The sequence below is a fragment of the Rhamphochromis sp. 'chilingali' genome, assembly GCF_963969265.1.
Source record: "Rhamphochromis sp. 'chilingali' genome assembly, chromosome: 8".
Taxonomy (NCBI): Eukaryota; Metazoa; Chordata; class Actinopteri; order Cichliformes; family Cichlidae; genus Rhamphochromis; species Rhamphochromis sp. 'chilingali'.
Window position 1 is genome coordinate 19,680,409 of NC_137935.1, and position 19,278 is coordinate 19,699,686.

The 19,278-nt window shown below is 40.3% G+C and overlaps 1 protein-coding gene across 3 annotated transcripts; it reads right to left on the reverse strand.

Moving 5' to 3' along the window:
• Positions 1-897: 897 nt before the first annotated feature.
• On the reverse strand, positions 898-18,906 carry ube4a (ubiquitination factor E4A). Of its 3 annotated transcripts, none has more exons than XM_080889247.1 (20): positions 18,803-18,906; positions 15,968-16,149; positions 14,687-14,863; positions 12,920-13,032; positions 12,498-12,650; positions 12,166-12,325; positions 11,861-12,063; positions 11,574-11,765; positions 11,136-11,469; positions 10,907-11,033; positions 10,469-10,776; positions 9,856-9,988; positions 9,578-9,768; positions 9,167-9,267; positions 8,085-8,198; positions 7,640-7,814; positions 7,336-7,516; positions 7,074-7,221; positions 6,828-6,985; positions 898-4,415 (listed from the first exon to the last, which is right to left on the reverse strand). In XM_080889247.1, the coding sequence occupies exons 2-20, from the start codon at positions 16,095-16,097 to the stop codon at positions 4,280-4,282; spliced, it is 3,234 nt and encodes a 1,077-aa protein (XP_080745373.1). In that variant the 5' UTR covers positions 16,098-16,149; positions 18,803-18,906; the 3' UTR covers positions 898-4,279. The 3 variants fall into 3 exon arrangements, with proteins under 3 accessions (XP_080745373.1, XP_080745372.1, XP_080745374.1); XM_080889246.1 differs by having other exon boundaries at positions 15,968-16,153; XM_080889248.1 differs by lacking the exon at positions 18,803-18,906 and adding an exon at positions 18,430-18,601 and having other exon boundaries at positions 15,968-16,153.
• Between the last annotated feature and the right edge of the window lie 372 nt (positions 18,907-19,278).

Sequence of the window (19,278 nt, forward strand, 5' to 3'; positions counted from 1 at the left end):
GAGAATCCCAATAGATCAGCAGTTTCTGAAATACTTAGATCAGGCTGCCTGGCTCCAACAGTCATGTCAAGTTCAAAGTAGAGCCAGACTGGTATATCGGTATTAGCATTTTTAATGCCCCCAAAAATTAAAATCGTAAGGAAGAGATGGGAGAAACACCCTTCAATTATGTTGTGAGTGTTGAGGTTTCACAGTCTGTTCACCAGCGGGCACTTGGCAACTTCCCTGTTGGTAATACTTACATGGAACACCAGGAACACAACCAGCCAGCACATAATCAAGGAATCCATGACTTGTGACAATAAAACAAGATCATTTTCAAACAGCGTAGTTATGTTATCTCTGTAAGGACTCATAAATAACTACACATAAGTGATAGGGATATCTGTTTATGTTTAATGTGTAACACCTTTTTTAAAACACCTAGTATTGTTCTTAAAATCAGTCTAGATCAAAGGGACTTGTAAATCACTTTTGTTCTCCATTCAGATGCTCAGTTTGAACTTGAGCAGGTCATCTTGGTCATACCTCATTTACTTTAATTCTATCTTTTACCCCTCTGTTCAACACTTTGGCCGACACTTGATGTCTTTTAAATGTGCTATACAAATACAGCTGACTTGACTAAATTCACTGATTTTCTGCCATTTGGTTGGCTGATGAGATATTTGCCTTAATTTGCAGTTGGCCAGGTGTAATTAATAAAGTGGCCAGTGAGTGTAAGGTTTAATTGCACTTCTAGTCCCTGTCCAAGTAAAGAAGACATCATTTCATGTGTTCCTATAACCTGACAGTGCCTCACAATGTGTATTACTGTTCTCAAAGTAAACGTCGTCATTTGTCACGAATTCAATCTGTCACATGAGAAAGAGAACGTAATTTCGTACATAACTTAGATTAGTTTATTTCTTAATCATAATGTACATTGAAAATAAACATTTTATAATCACAAATAAAACAAAAAAAATGTGTTTTAATTAAAATCATGTAATCGGGTGGTAGATCCTCAATACAGAAATCAGAGCATGCCAACAAATACATAATCACCTTCTTACACGTTACCATCTCGCACACAATTGAATTAAAACCATTTAATTCAAATACAACCCAAGAGCATGTTACCTCCTTCTGTTGTTCTTCCCCTATATTCTACTGCCCAGCTTCACATATTCCTCAAAGAAATAAACTCAATCATGTATGTTAAGAGTATGAAACAGATCAGCTGACATGTACTGCAAGGCTCTTGGTTTTAGGCACCGTGTCTATTGTTCATCTTTGCCAGCACGTTTTCACACGAAGCTTGTACACAACACAAGTCCTGTGTTTTAAATGCAAGATCAGGATGCTTCGGTTAAAATATCATGAAGGTTAATTCAGAGGGTGACAGTGACAGTTATGTTGTACACAGCCATTCAAAGTTATTAAACCCCATATCTCTGCCCTTAAATCTCAAGAAAAGTGAACACCACTGATGGCCAGTGTGCCACAGATGGGAAAGAGAAGCACTTTTGCAGTTTGGAGCAGCTCCGGTGAACTGAAGGTGCAGAAAAGAATGAAATGATCTCATTCTTGTTTGAACTCTTTCACCCCATAAAGATGACATTTCACAACCTGCCCAGTACCCTTAATGATAAGTTTTGACAGCTCAGTATATATCAATTAAAACAACCATTGCACATGCAGAGGCCACCCTCGTTAACGTCTAATGCAAACTAGGGCTGCCTCAAACGACTATTTTGATAGTCAACTAGTCATTATTTTTGCGATTAGTCGACTAATCAGATCATGCATCCATTGGACGTAAAACTACAGCTTATTACACCAGCATGCATCTGCTCTCATATAATCATTAGCTTACAGCTTGAAGTGTTTAAAGTATGTTCTAACTGAAAATAAAGACAAGATGATAGTTTATTAAATTTTAATGAAATTTGCAGATTGTCTCGGTGGGGTTTAATAAACTCAGCCGTCTGCTCTTTGCTCCCTAAAATATAACAGGACACTGGAATAAATTCTCTACCATCTCACTGTTTAATCAGTTTTCTGTTTGATGTTTATTCAGCTGTGTGAAAACTAGAACTACTCAGGAACAAATAAAAGTCTAAGTGACTCATATATCATGTTTAACCTGAGTAGTGAAAGACTGCGGGGGTCTGACAATGATGTGCCGGAAGTTCGGTGTTCTCGCCGTCTCGAGTGAGCCTTGACCACCCGGTCAGCTATCAAGCTGGTGGGTAACAGATGTGTCTGAAAACGTCGGAGCACTTTTGCAAATATGTGATGTGTTGATAAATCGAGCAGATATTTGAAGTTCACACAGCTACATTCTCACCTGAAAATATCTTAAAAGTTTATTTTGTGACCCAGAAAGAGTAATATTAAAACTAAGTAGCTGCCGCCATTGTTGGAAACTGGAATTGGCTGAGCCATAGTATGAATTTTGGAATAGGTTGGGCCGGAAGCATACACCCGACCCATCCTTCAAATCTGGGGAAAAGGAGGACGCATTTGGAGAGGTCCTCAAATTTCATTGTGTCTTCGTAACGTAATCGGCCTCAGAAGGATGTGGTCTCTGAATTTGGACAAAGCTACGATACAGAAGACAGCTTCTTCTTCTTCTTCGGCATTTAACGGCAGCTGGCATCCTTGTAGATGCATTGCTGCCATCTTCTGTTTCAGTCTGCTTATTCCTGCATCTTTCAGGATATTAAAAAGCTTCAAACGCCGCGACGACTATAAAATTTGTTGTCGATGATTTTGATAGTCGACGTAATCGTGACTAGTTGACTAATCGTGGCAGCCCTAATGCAAACTCAGTCATTTAGGCCTGAAATATGACAGAAATCACTCAGTTCAGAAAAGAGCTTTAAGGGTTACTCCTAGTAGGCTTTAAAGGGGTAAAGAGTTAAGATAAGTGTTCCAAAGCTTTGATGTAACTCAAATAAGAAATGCACGTAACAACACACTCATAGATAACCATGTTGCTGCTCTGTATTTCTACTAAAATTAGGCATTTGTAGGTATTAACTGAACTATCAGCCATGTTTATTTCCCCCAGAAGTATATTCTCTGCCTGTTTGATGAGAAATAGAACAGCTGGTACATTTTTAAAAAAAAATTAAATATCCAATAAAAGACTCTGAGATAGTGCCCGAGTTGTCTAAATGCCTTCTCTTACTTGATTTTATTCCTCTTTAGGCATGAGCAGTTATTTTTCAGCAGCTTTATTCTCTAAAAAAAGCTAGACTAAATAAGAGTCAATTATCCATTTGTGCCAAATTGTAAATAATGTTTTCTTAATGCTGGCTTTGTTTGCTTGTTTGAGTTGCCCCCTGGAGATTTCACACGTCAGCTGTAATATCCATGAACAACTCTGTCACAGCAAAACAGATTAAAGTTAATATTTAAGGAGATTTAATATTCAATCTGACATCTTTGAGACCTAAAATATGATTCAGATTGGTGCATTTTATCTATATGGTCTTTATCCTTTAACCTTAATTGGCTGGTCTTATATAATCCTGATGAGATAATAAGTGCTTCACTACAGACAGGTGCTTGAAGATCTGAAGAGCCTTATCGATACGTCTTTAAATACAAACAACTGTTTAGTGCTACACGTGTCTAATTACAATGATCAAGTTTATTTTTTTGAAAGCCTCCAAGTAACCCTATGTTCTAGTCAATGAAATAAAAGTCATACACACAATTAAATTCAGACTCAGCTATGCCTCACTTTTAATGCTATTTACAAGTTGCGATTGAACCCAAGAGTGCAAACATACGGGGTGTTAAAGCACTTTGAAAGGCAGTGTGTGAAATACTCTTTATGAAAGTGAAGTTAGATAATATGACAAAAATACTTACCTTCCGGTATAAAGGGCCAGGTGGTTGGACAGGAGTATGTACAGTACATTAAAGTGCTGCTGAACAGATATTTCTGACTATATTAACTCATTAACACAGTACCCAAGGATGTATCACTCTGCTAGTGTTTTCAATAGAGCATCACGGGAGGAAAAACAGCCACCGTGTATGGATTTTGAAGTTCTTACCAGCAGGTGGGCTACAGTTTGCCAGGACTGTTGTCACACGGACGATTTATTAAGAATGGAAGCTGCAGGGAAAGGCTAATGCAGTGTCAGCTGGACTGGAGGAGTCAGAATAAATCCAAAGAAATAAGCACACTGTGGATCTGCCATGAAGCAAAGGAGCAAGTGCGGCCAGGTAAGAAAAATAACAGCGCGAGGCAACGCTGTTTGTCACAGTGAGATCAGGGCTAGCCGCTGGGCCCCAACTGAAGCTTTTCTTGCTTATGCTTCTCCAGCCACTGTAAGATCTGCTGTTTGAGTTCATCATTTGGCCTGATTTGGTCCATTGTCAGAGGACTGCGGTTGAAGGGGTCTGTCTGGTCACTAAAAGGCAGACACAATTAATAAATGGTCATGACTTCTATATACCAACTTCATAAAGATGAACACATTTTCCATCCATCCATGGAATTTGCTTTTTTTTTTTTCCACATCTGCGTGGATTCTCTCTAGCTCCTCTGGCTTCCTCCCACAGTCCAAAGAAATGCACGGTTTAACTTAATTGTGACTGGCCATAGATGTGACTGTGAGTCTGAATGGTGTTTTGTCTGTTAGCCCTGCGATAGACTGGTGACCTGTCCAGGGTGTACCCTGCCTTTCGCCCTATGACCCTGAATTGTTTAAGCAGAAGAAAATGGATGTATGGATGGCTAATTAGATGGCTAAATCTAGCCTGCTTCGCTCTTGCAACAGAGATGTATGTGTTTGTGTACACATGTATAATTAAGGTCGTGCTTGTACATCTGCCTCTTTGAAATGATGTGTGTGGAGAAGGGCTGCACTGGTCCATCATCATCTCCCTATTTCTGTCTGTCGATTCTACTTTAAAATAGAACTTAATGTATCGTTTGCTGCTATTAGAGCATCTTCTCAACTATTAACCAGTGGGCTTGTATGTGTGTTGGGGAAAGAAGTTACTCTGTGTGGGGAGGGCATGATAAATGGTGCAGGAGACATACAGATGCAGATTAAATGTGTTAAAAGAACTAAATTAGGCCTAAATTTAAAACCAGTAAAAAGAAAAAACCCTAAACAAAATTTTTTTTAAAAGTTACAAAAAATAGCCCAGCATATCTTCAGACTTCAAAGTGTTTTAGCTGTTCAACTGATTAATTACAGTTGGCTTAATCATTTACAGTTGTATGTGAACAAGGTTCTCACACAGGTATAGTCAACCTTCTGTTTTATCACACCGGAAGAGGGAAAGAAACATCCACATATGTCTGGATCATATAGGTTATGGTTATGGGCAATCTCACAGATGAATCATCAGACAGTGTAGAGATCATCCAAACAGAATACAGTCATGTAAAAAAATAAGGTTTTTACAAGACAAACCCTATAATTGCCACTTTGTAAAGCCACTTTTAACAGCAATAACTTAATGAATCGTTTTTTTCTGTATGACTATCAGTGTCTTGCATTGTAGAGGAAGTTTGGCCTACTATTCTGTGCAACTTTGCTTCAGCTCCTTAAAATTTGTAGTATCTGTTTATGTACAGCTCTCTTAAGGTCATGACACGCCAATTCAATCAGGCTGAGGTGTGGACTTTGACTGGTCCACTGCAACACCTTTATTCTTTTCTTTTTCAACCATTCTGTCATAGATTTGCTGCTGTGCTTGACACCATTGTCATGTTGCATTACCCAGTTTAGCCTAGCTTTATCTGTCAGACAGATGGCCTCACATTTGACATAATATTTTGATATACAGAGGAGTTCACAGTTGACTCAATGACTGCAAGATGCTTAGGCCCAGTGGCTGCGAAACAAGACCAAATGATCATCTCTCCCCCATCGTGCCTGACAGTTGAAATGAGGTGTTTGGTTTTCACCAAGCCTGGCGCTGTGCATTATGATCAAACATCTCCACTTTGGTCTCATCTGTCCAAAAGACATTGTTCCAGATGTCTTGTGATTTCTTTAGATGCATTTTTGCAAACCTAAGCTCTGCTGCAATGTTCTCTTTAAAGAGAAGATGCTTCCTCCTGGTAGCCCTTGCAAACAAACCATACTTGTTAATTTTTCCCCCTAAAGGGAAGGAGTAAATAATCGGTTCATTTTTGTTTGTTAGCAGTGGAGCATCTACAGTCTTCAAGATATTATTTTGTGTGATGGTAGACAAGATGATAGATACCATCACAAAAGCTCAGTGTGATTTAATTTTGTTGAAAACTGAGTCAAGGTCATACCAAATGTGAAAAATCTGTAAAAACTTACTGACTTACCCACAACTTTTTATGGATCGTTTTCAAATCTCACAATATATTAGGCCTTGGAGGACACGAGTGACATGAGGGGCAATCACTCCCCCCCACACAGAGCCATATAGGTTCAGATTTTTTTTTCCCCCTTAATAAGAAACACCTTCATTTAGAAACAGCATATGATGTTCATTTGTGCTATTTTTGTCTAATATTTAAATTTGCTTGGTGATCTGAAACATTTAAGTGTGACAAACATACAAAAAAAGGAAATCAAGAAGGGTTCAAACACATTTTCACACCATTATAAATGCTTCAGACCAACAAACTGCCAAAACATCTCATTTTACAGCAGCGGCCACGCTTGCTTATGATCAGTCAGTCAATTGCCTTTAATTAGCAGCACTTAGCTGCTACTTGGAACATGGAAGCAGGGTGAGGGTGTTCTCATTTTTTCACAAGAAACTTTCTTTTTTTTTTTTTTTTTACATGACTGTACTTTCAATTCTGGGCTTTGTAAAAAGGAACAAACCTGAGGAGGTGTCTTGCTATAGTTGAGCGGTCTACTGTTACATTGGAAGAGGGGAGAAGAACAGGGTCCAGCATCAGGGTGGACATGATGGGATCCAAGAATTCATCTGGAGCATCTGCATATGTCTCCTCTTCCTGCTGCTGTCTGTCTGCATGAGACTAAATAGAGGCACAATGGAAACAAACATTCATGAGTACCTCCTATCGTCTTTTATTACTCTGGTAGCCTCTCCAAGTAAAATGATACCTTTATTTTATCAGCGAGGAGTCCAAAAGCTACAATCATATCCCCAGGCTTGTTGATCTTTTTCAATACTCTAATGGTCTGGGAGAAAAGAGTAGGAGAATACGATCGCCCATCCTTTGGGACAGTGGCACAGAAATTCTCCTCATCGCTGTTGGAGAAACAAAGCAACAGTCTGTTTCAGGATCAGATTTAACAGGGATTACAATTAAAGAAATGTAAGGAAACTGATATTTTTCTCTGTAGAAGAATGTTTTAAACATACCCCAGGTTTAGGTAGATTGTGCAGATGTCAGAAACGAGCTGCTGAGGTTTGAAGTCAAACTCACTGAAGTCCTTGACTTTAAGAGCGCCCATTTTAGGGCCCGCCAGGTGCTGCAGGAAGTAGTTAAGCATGGAGATGATCCTCTCAGCCAGGAATGGGTGCACAAAGATACCCTTAATTTCTGAGAAAGAGAAAAAAAAGAAAAGCAAAAGGCAGAAATAATCACAGTGAATGGATGAGGACAACAATTAAATGGGTTCATGAGTGTAGTGGAAAGGATGTGTAGCGGTCTTTTCTGCCTGACCTGAGGTGAGGAAGGCCAGTGTGCCGATGGTCTCATTGGACATGATGTTGTGGAAGCGTCCCAGCTGTCCAAACATCTGCAGGCTGGACTCTTTCTCTCTTCTGGCATCAGGGGCCAGGCCTTCCCAGTCCCCTCGATCCCTCTCCAGCTGCAGAATCTTGATTTTACTCAGGTACTACAGAGGAAAGAAGATTCAGCTGAAAAACGGAGTCTAAATCACATCAAAAATATCTTTAAAAACAATAAAGTTATTAATAATGATGCTACTATAGAACCGTTTTAGAAAGAGATATGCAGTAGATGACAAGTACTGATAGATTAAACTAGATTTCACCATCAGAATATTGTATAATGTCAGAATAATATTCCAGCAATGTTCAGAAAACATCACATAATACAGAACCAAGGCTGAAGGTTGTGAAGTCAAAATACATCACGGTCTCACCTGAATGGCCTCATCCAATAGGAAGATGGCATCATTCATCAGTAAATTGAGGAACCTGAGGAAAAGAGGGGGGTTCATGGCCTCCAGGTTTTCAGATGCATAGTTGGCCAAATGCTGAAATAAAACATACCAAACTAAATTAAACACATTTATGCCAGTTTGCAGGTATGCACTATCCATTTGTTCCCTTATTATGACTACATGGTTAAAAGGGTTTATACCAGCATGTGTTAAGTGTTAAGCAATTAATTTTATGTTAAAAAACTAAGGAAAAACTTTCCACTTTCACTCTGTCTCTTAAGCAGTAAGTGGTTCTTCATTGCTGGCTAGCTCCCCTGAAACAGGAAAATCCACCTGTTGGCCGTAATGATGGGGTGTGTAGAGCACTTTATAAAGAGAATAGTGTGGAGAAGAGAGTAAATCAGGTGCCCCAGTGGTTCGTTGACTGAATTCGACACTGTCCCCGCCTTGTGTGACTTTTTCCACTCAGTGGAATCAGTGCTGGCAGAGCAGATCACCACAAGATCCGAGCAGCACTACGTCGTGCCATTTTAAGGTGCGATTTAACCCCCAGTTAAATGAAGGTTAAGTCTTTTTTTCCTTCCAAACACACCCAACAGTTTACAACATGATGTGTTATTATATGCACATAACACTACAACCACAACTAAGTTTGCAACAGTTATCAACAGGAAGGGAAAGAGGAAGGGGAAAAAATACTGCCACCTTACACCCTTCTTCACTTTTGATTGATGTGTGCAATGGACCAAAATCAAACAAAAAGAAACAAAAAATAGGAGCCTTCAAAGAAGAGTCGATAGAATTTTTGAAAACCTGATTTCCTTGTCTTGCTTTAAAAATTCATTAGGTAAACTGCGCTCAAAATGCCTGACCACATTATCTCATGGAGTGAATTGCTTCTTACTAGAAGTGAGGAAAACTGAAGCCCGAATGTAAGCAAAGGAGAGCACGAGGTGGCTGCAGAAGAAAAGTCAAACCAAGGAATTTCATGTTGCATGGCTAAAAAGTACAATCATCACACATCTAACATCTGAAATTTATATCTAGAACATCAACATTACCTTGATGCTCTCTCTGTAGTTGTCTTTTCCCCACATGTATTTAAGAGCTGGATACATAGGCCTTCTGTAGTTGAATTTCTGTTCAAACTGATGAGGATCACCTGTGGGGGGGGACCAGAGGAAACCTTAAACCCCGCATGTTTCAGCTCTCCTTCCTGTTTGCTTACACTTCAGAGTTTATCTCTTTATCTTGTTGTGCAGAGCACGTCCAGGTGAGCACACAAAACCTAGCTTCTTCACTGTTCACAAAAAGACCCTAAATAATACTACGCCTCACCAAGCCGAGCTCTTTTAATCACAGATGGTCTTAGTAACAGTTGACAGTTAACTTAACAGGAATGTTAACAAACAGCTGTTTCAGCTTTCCACCTACAGATCTTTAGAATCTAGAAAGTCTAAACTGTGTTGTACCTGTGAATTCAATGTCTACAAACACAGTAATGAGGGCCTCAGCCAGCTGGGGTGCGTGTCTATAGGAGCAGAAAACTCTTTCTCTCTGGAACACGATTGGCTGAGCAGCACCAGGGGTCACCGGCTCCATGTGGGGCATCACTGCCTCCAAAACCTCGGCAAGCTTTGCTCTTAAATGAGGGTTCTTCATCCTGTTGTCCAAACAAGACATGACAAATCTGAACGACTCTTCATTTCATCTGACTGAAATCACAGACATGGTCGATAAGGTCACTGACCTCTCTACGTTACCCATGAAGACAGTAATAAAGTTTAGAATCTGCTCTAGACTTTCTGCAGACGTCTCCAGGATGTCTTCTGCAAACCGACGAAGGAAGATGAAAAAATCTCCCAAATTTTCTGCAAAAAACTCTGACAGACAAAATGCAGATTAATGACTATCGTGTGAAATGCTCAATATTATTGAGATGAGTGACTAAAAACTGCGATATTGCATGCACAGATGCAGTCATTTCAAACCAGTCTGTAGTGTCTGCTGTGAATGAATCGCATGTACAAAAGCTTGCAGTGATTTACAAACTCACACCTTGAACTTTGACAACAAAAACGCAATTAAATGATCAGTGATGTTATTTATTACATGCCGGTGGGGTGTGGTAACATTCCGTCAAAATGATGTTTGCATGACGTTTTATGAAGTGGGGTAAGGCTTTTTAACACAACGTTCACACCTTCAAATTTAAGGAGGCGAAAGAAAAACACCTGATCCAACTCAATCCTGAGAAAATTAAGAGAAATTAAAAGGCTGAACATGTTGGCCCAGTATGACAAAAAGTAAACCTGAGTGTTTCACCCCATTGTATTTACTGTATAGTGAAATATCTGACGTACCAGGTACATAGCAGAGCATCGTGTTCTGCAGGGAGGGCAGGGGAAAACTGAGTGCTACATGTTCAGGCCCCTGGTTCCCCATACTGAGCTGAACGAGCAGAGCAGCAGTGGAAGCTTGTAGGTTAAGGCAACATTGCAGCATGGCAGGTTGTGTAGTGGCAGCTTTGGTTGAGAGATAGACAATCATCAGGCGCTCAAACTGCTCCAGGAGCTGCTCCGACATTGGGCTGCCTGTTCGCTGGGCCTCCTGCCACGTCACCTGGAGCCGGTGGAGAGACTGGCTCATCTTCACCATCTGCTCATGGAGTCTGCATGCACACATTATGCATGCAGACAAGTGCACAGACACAGTGGGAACAAGATAACATACGTTGGAAGTCTCAGTATTCTCTTTAGCTTCTATATGGAAAAGATCTGCGTTTGTCTGACTGTGTTTACCTGTGAAAGCCTAGATGCTGGGTGAGTTGTGTGAGGATGAGGTTTTCAGTCAGAAGGCTGTAGGACTGCGCCGACTCCATCGGCTGCTGGGGAGGCACAGGGATCAGGCAGGTCTCCTTGTCAAGACCTGACATAAGAAAAAGTGGACAGTTTATTTATTACCAAAGGCGTTAAATTAACAATCTTGAAACCATTATAAATAAGGGTCACTGACATCCAGTACACTGACCTCGTGCATGCACATTGCGATTCCTCCTCTCTTCCTCACTCAGCTCTTTGAGTGCGCAGTAGGTTGGGTTGAAGGTGAGCAGTTTAGGTGAACGTGGCCTGCAGAAGGGCTGGCACAGCTTCAGCAGAGCTGCACCCAAGTTCAAGAAAAATGCATCTGAGGCGTACATCTGAAAGAAGATCTCTGGCATCTGATTGGCCCAGATCTTGGCTCGGCCAGCATTAGCTTGCAGGCAGCTGCCCAACCAGGTGAGCAGCAAGTGGCGGGTCTCACCAGACCGCTGGAGCAAGTTTTTCAAGATTTGGTGCAGCTTGTCATGAAACTGGCCCATAAACTGCAAACCAGTGAGAGAAGAAAAGGTCATTGACTCTGGTGTATTTTCAGTTTGGCAAACAGGCAAACAAATCAGGAGCAGCAAATGAAAAAGAAAGCGTTTACCTGGTGGATGTTGGCCTCTTGGACCTTTGTTTCCTGGGCGCTGGAGCGGGAAGGGTTCAGGAAGTAGCCGTGCCCTTCTACCACACCTGGGGTTTTCAGCAAGCAGGATATATTGAATACTGTCCCCAGTAGGCTTTTCTGGTACTGCAAACCATTAGCTGGGTCTTTGGGCTGGATGTGTTCAACGAGTACCTGTGAACATAGAAAAAAGAGGATTTAAAATCGTCTGCTGTTGTCAGAGGGTGCACAACATTACCACAACATTTGCTAAAAGTCTGTCTCTGTACCTTGGCAATATCTTTATGGTGGCTGAAATAGAGGAGAACATCCAGGTAGGAGTAGAGAAGAGGCTGGCACAGGTCCAAGTCCTTGACACGTCCCTGGAAGATGTCGAACACCGGTACTATAACCTCCTCAAAAGTCCGCACCTCCTGATCAGACAGCAGGCCAGCAATGACCTCCTCCACAAATTCAACCACTTCGTCTGGATCTGAATCACAGCAGAGACATTTAGGCAGAAAACTTTACACATAACACTTATAACTTTACTCAAAACTCAAGACAAAACAGTTGGGCCCAGTCCATGACCTACGTGCTCCATTGAAGCTTTCCAGCAGCAGGTCCAGAAGTTGTTCGTAGACATTCTGGCTGATGTAGATCTCTGGTGTGAGCAGGACTGTTCGTGTGTTAGAAACGGTCAGATTCTTACAGCGAACAGCAAACGAAAGTAACTTCTCTGGTACCTTTGTGATCTGGAGGTGAGATAAAAAGAAAGTGAATGAATTATGGAAAAGTGTGGGTTATTTTTATGTTCCAATTACTTAGAATACTCTATTAACAGATGGCCATCTCTAAAAATAGTACCACTAAAGAGCGACAATTACAATCATGCAGAGGGGGGAGAAAAAACAAAAACCCAGTTACCTCTTCCTTAGCCCTCTGATAACAAGCAAAAAGGTAAGGGATGGCACATTTCTCTCCAGCATCCCGGTCAGCAGACAGGTTAACAGCACTGCATGACGTCATATAGATGAGCTGGTTTCCCGGCTCTAGCAGCAGCAGACGGTTAAAAAGGGCCTGGAGGACAAAAGAAGAAGCATCACTGACACAAATCAGTCTGACCAACACATTTCGAAAGCCCCTAAAACAACGAAGTCTTCATGTCAGGCATTTTCTTTATGAAAATAAATTTTTACGCAATGCGTCAAAATGTAATGTTTTTGCATCTGATGGAATACGAGGTTTCTTCAGCCACTTTGCCAGACATGTAGAGGTTCACGGTAAGGTGAGAAATGAGACGGAAGAAAAAAAGTGATAAGATTAAAAACACTTTATTGACATTTGACCTGTTCTATGTTGTCCATGTCCAGCCAGTCCTGCCCATCTAGATCTGCAGCCATCTCCTCCAGGTAAACACACCGAGGAGGGATCCCATTACCTCCTCTCAGACTAGGGTCACCTAGGGGGAAAATAAAAAAATAAAGTCAATTAAGATGTTTTTACACATGGCAACTTATTATCTCTTAGACTACGTGCACTGAATTAACTGGTGCTGAGAAATAGATCAACAGTCCAACAAATAACTGCTACATTTCCTCAACATCATCACTCATCCCTGAGTAGTGGTGGAGAGACTCACACAATAAGACCTCACAGTAGGGATGCTTTTTATATTGTCTTAAAAGGTGCTGAGTCATTTGTTACTCACAGGACAGCAAATCAAGACAGTGTGCTGCATCCAATAATACCTCTAATAACAGAGCTCGGTACTATTTAGGAGAAACACACTCATCACCCAGCACCTGACTGCCTTTTAGATCAAAAGAAGGAAAATCAGCTGACAATATGGCATGCAAGACTTTAGTCTGCACAAGCCTCTCACGCACAAGGTTTTAAATAGTCCTACCTTAGGTATTTAGTATTCAAAGGTATTGGTGATAGCTGACCAATTAAAGCAAATTCTATATCATTTTCACACTGATGCATTTAATTGATGTCATTATTACGAGGTTTACATTATAGTGAATCTGGATTGCTATAGTTCCATGTCTCCCCTCCAGATATAACACACTTACAACACAGATTTGACCAAGCGAGCACATAAGTTTGTCCACCATTTTTGACCTGCTTTGAATTAGATGTGTGTGGAGCTGATCCATCATCATCATCATCATCATCATCATCATCATCAAATGAGAGAAAATGGAGTATTTCTAACTTAGGGGCTGATTTTTAAATCAGAGCTTAACATGACTGAATTTGCAGAGACACTCCTTTATCTCATCTACTTAAGTTTTTCCCCCCCTGTTGGTGTTTCTGTGGGTTAAAAACTTGGCCGTGTGTGGGTATAACCTGGAAAGAGCACAGGAGACGGCTGAGGATGGCCAGCAAATGTTATAACCTAATACCATTTTAGCCGTTTGCCTCATATCCGCCCACTCAAGTTATTACTTACAGTAAAGCTAAATCAATCAGCATAACATGTCAGTGTTTGAACATGCCTTTATATTGGAAGTGCGATGTATAATCCTGGTATGTGTGTGTGCTTCTCTTCCACACATCCATCTTTTGTTTTTTCTCTGTGTCACGGCCACACACTGTACAATATGGTGGGTGGATAGTCCTAAAATAATGGGTGCATGTTAAGCTCCTCTGACTGCCACCCAGCAACGATGCTATTGGTCATCGGCAATGCCATTGGGGGTTTAGTATAACTGGACTCTGGATCAATCACCCAACCCTAGTAGGGCTTAAGTCCCACAGATACAGCCCAAATTATTTTAAAAAGTTTAAAGTTTACATATCAGCATGTGACAAAAATCATACAGCCAGCCAGGATTAGGAGCTAGAAGTACTGCAGCAGTGAAACCTCTATGGTATGACTCTCACAGAGCCCTAATTTCAACACTGGTGGGTCAGTCTGAAATTAACTGATGAGGGAAAGAATGGTCATTTCAAAATTGATATAATGCATTTAATTTTGTACCTTTTTGGCCCTTTTTTGAGTTTAGAAACCACAAACAATACTAAGAAGTAACATGAATAGATGTTTTGATCCATATTATCCATACTGAGTTAATACCCAGGGGCCGTGCAAATCACAGTCAACTTACTGTTGTCCAGAGTGATGAGAAATATTCGCTGGATCATGTGATTGACATTGAGCTGCTCGCACAGCTCCTGCCGGGACCGGAAGGAGCGGCTAATCTCTGCCACAGAGTCGTCATTGTCATCAACGCTGTCTGAAACCGAGTTTTCTGACTCCGACTGGCTCTCACCCGAGTCCTCCACTGTGAAAGCACATACAAAAGCCAAACATGAAGCAGCAGGTTAGCATAGCACAGACAGTCCAATAAATTAATATTTTGGCTAGTTTAAAAATAGATAAATCTCATCCGTGCTACAAACTGGTGATAAAACTGCCTTTTTCGAACAAAAAGAAAATCGAGAAAAGTTTCTAGGATCTAAAAATGATCTTGACTGATGGCTAAAAATCAGGGGGCAAGTTATAGAAGGGCATAAAACTGCTTCCATCTTGACATTTTTCACTGTATGAAATGTCATTAAGAAATGCAATTAATGGGACAGAGGATGATCTGAAAGACCAAGAAAACTCTCAAAAATAATCTCTGATACAGAAGTGGTGGTGCACCGTTTTCATGCAAAGACCTTTGGTATAAATAACATGAATTTGGAAACACAGTCTGAGAAAAATCATCTTATTGTTCATGAAGTGATACATAGGTAACACTGGAACCCTGCTGTGTGCAGCGGCTTTCAAGAGAAATCACTAGAAGAAAAACTTACCTGGAATTTCATCACAAAAATCAACATCTGAGATAAACAAGTTACTCTGGAAGCAAATGCTGTGACTGTTGCATGGGGATATCCTCCTTTGGGGTGGAGCTGCGTGATTTACAGAAAATGCACAGATGCAGGCATGCAGTTGCTAAGGTCCATTTGGGTCTACTGATAGAAATGTTGTCATTGGGCAGTAAGCAGAAAGATCCATTCTTGAATTTTTTTTGTGATAGCATGGAGTCATCTGTCAAGACTTTCTATTACAATGTGCATTAACTACACCTGTGCCCCTGGGGCGGACTTCAAGCCGACCTTATTAACGTATTCCAGGAATAGCTAGTCATCAGCAGTGTCTGCAGCTGTCCACACAACAGAGTATAATCAACTTTTACATATCAGCACACTCAGACAAGCTGGCTTCTATAAAAGGACGTGACCTATGATTATCTACCTCAAAGCCTACACACTTTAATTCCAGACAATGTTAGGAGAAGTTGGGATTCTGTCCAAAGTAACACACAACACAAATCAGTCTACTTCAGATATGTTCTGACTGCTTCTTATACTGTATGAAATGTGATCATTCTACTCACGTGGTGGTTGAGTAGAAAGCTGTTGAGGTTTCTGGCCTGATGCAAACTGTTTGGCATCAGCCAGTGAGCTGAAGAGGGCAGCAAAGGGGTTGCGGGAGATGTTCTGGTTGTTGTTGCCCTGGTCAGTCATCTCATTGGGGCTCAACACTTACTCCATCCAAGATCCCAGCTCTAGGGACTAGCTATCTTTTAAAAAAAAAAAAAAAAAAAAAAAAAAAGGGGGCAGATGGCAATTTCAGCACACTTAAATGAACAGTATCATCATCACACACAAACAAGTGTATTTTTGTTTCGTTTGGTCACTGTTACTTTGATTTAATATGCAGATCTTCATGATGTTGGCCACTTTACCAAACTCATCTGTCCAGCACACTCAAATTCAACATGTTTTACTGTCAGCACGTTGTTGCCTTCAGGGTACAGTTGCACAACCTCAAGTACTATTAAAGAAGGCAGAGCCTTAAGGGAACCAGTAGCTCTGCTTTAATTTGTCACATGACTGTCTGGAGGCTAAATGCACTTTTTGCACCTTCGTCACACCTCCCTCTGCACCTCCCTCATCTCTCCCTACAAATATATTCTGAAAATGACACAATTAACATTCCTTTTAATCTTAAGTTGTTAAATTGCAAACACTGGCTTAAAATAACATCTTGCTATTTAGGGCTTCTCACAACATTTTTGGTTTTAGTGTGTTTATCTTACATATTTTACATCATCTTACATATTAAGCCAGTATATAAGCTATAGCTCTTTTGCACACATCTCTTTTTCAAATCTCCATGTTTTGTCTCCTTTTCTGTCTTCATTTATTTATTTGTATTTATATGTTCTATTTCTATTGTATATATTCATCAGCATCTGTGGGTGGACAGCAAAGAAAGAATTTCATTGCACAGAGGAATGCCTTTTTCTCTTGTGACACATGACAATAAACACTTTGAATATTGAATCTTAGTTTCACAGCTTAATGGTCATCATAACTTTCTTTTCATCTTTACAAGGTAATAGAGTTATTAAATATTATAGGTAGTAAATATTTCAGTGTATTACATTTAAACAGCAATAATTTCCTACATAGAAAAACTACTAGTGCCCACCAAGGACATGTTTTTTTTTTTCTACACAACAATGAGACACGTCGAGGCATACTGTATATGAGAGCAAGAACTGTATGTAAGACTCCAGTGACAATTTAGTCAAACTGGAGCTCCAACAAAGCCAAATATTCAAGAAGACTGTTCCTGCTTAAGGTGGAAACAACAAACTTGTTTCACCACTTGAGGGAAAAACACAGTGAAGTACTACCAGACTATAAAGGAAGAGATTCAAGCAGCTGGTGATGTGAAACCCAAAAATAATTATGACACCTTGTTTCAGTGAATTCACACTTTGAATTAGGTAGTACATCATCAGTGACAGGAACTCGATGCAAAAGAAGGGCAAAGAATGCCCTTCATTTACTTATAGTTATAAATACACCTGACTGCAAGCATCAATAAAACATTTACTATGTTGTTTTTTTCATCATAAATATCATTACTGCAAACTGTCTTGAAATACTCAGCATCTCAAACTGAGTGGCTTGGAGACACTGTTCGAGTGACAAGGCTGAGGTGGTTTGGACATGTGCAGAGGACGGATAGTGGATATATCGGATAAAAGGTTTTGCACATAGAGCTGCCAAGCAAGGAGAAAAAGAGGAAGACCACAGAAGAGTTTCATGGATGCAATGAAGGACCTGCAGATGGCTACTGTAACAGAGGAAGAGGAGGATGCAAGGAATAGGGTGAGATGGTGATAGATGATCCCCTGTGGTTTCCCCCTACAGGGAGCAACCTGAAGAAGAAGCAGCAGCAAATGTTCTTGAAACATCATGATATAATTTTTAAGGGCATATCGCCCAGCCCCAATTTAAACTGAATAGATCTGTACTAATTCAGATGAATTTTAGTCTACAATAACACAGCACTTTGCAAGTTCTCATCGACACCCACAAGAACCCTAAAACAAGTATTTATATGCAAATGCCTTCAACACATTCACTCCTGCATGCTGTTTCAATACTGCAGTGCTATGAGACAGATACCATATAGAAGGATTTCACTTTGACTGTAACTGTATTTTTTGATTATTAAAGTTTTGCACCCTCAAATTGCATTTTAAATGTCTTTAAATAATCTGTAGTCACTATTTTTCCTCTATAAAAGTAACACAACGCGGATCAACGAGGTTTAAAGAAGATGGTAAGCTGTCTAAATGGGCACTTGTTGTTATTACTATAAAACAGAGTGTACCTCCACGTGTATTAGACATCGTGAGACGATAACCTGGGACAAAAAGGTCGTGGTCTGCTGAACCCTACTTTCTGATGATGTTCGAAAGTTTTTAGCACGACAAACAGTAACTCAGTAACATTAACAGTAACATATGGACTGACCGCCAGTCTAGGTAGAGCTCACTTCTTCCGCAGATTACAGTTACTGTGCATAGTCAGGTTTATCAGTTCAGCACCTTACAGCTTTAACTCTGACCACTTTACGAAGACTACTTCCCAGCTAGTCACCTTTACGCTGTTCTGAGAGAGTCACATCACCCGTTAGCCGTGTTAGTGCGCAGAAGATGAGCTGCTTGACGGTTTTGTGCTAACTAGCTAGCAGGTGGAGCTAGCAACCCTGACCGCCCTGCTGGTGCTGGTGCTGCTGCTGCTGCTAAGCTGAGCTGTCATGGGGTCACCAAGGCTCGATTTCAACTTTAATTTCATAAACTCAAATGAGGATTTCAGGTATTATCAACCTCAATAATATATACAAACGATAAAGACGGCTGTCGTACCTGTTTGACGAGAAGTAATGTGTATTTTGAGTTATAAAATTGCTTCTACGAAACCAATGCCAGTTCCTCAGTAAATAGTAAACGTTTTCTTCTTTTTCCTAAAACGGCTGCTGCGAGCTGTATCAGTCCGTCGGCGCCACCGTTCGGTCAGGAGTGATTATTGCGTTGGAGAATTTCTTAATTCACTTAAAATAATAAAATAATATTTTATTTTTTGCCATCTATAAGTTTAAAAAAAATTGAGTCATTATGGCCTTAAAATTGGAATTTCAAGTTTTCTCAATTCCAACTTATTTTCTCAGACATTTGGGTTAGTAAGTTTAAAAAAAACACAAAAAAAAAAAAAATATATATATATATATATATATGTGTGTGTGTGTGTGTGTTTTGACGTTTTTTCAGCACTCTGCTGGTGGTAAACGCCTGTTTTCAGTCTATTTATTTCTAAACTTTACATTCTTTCTTTTACACGTTTT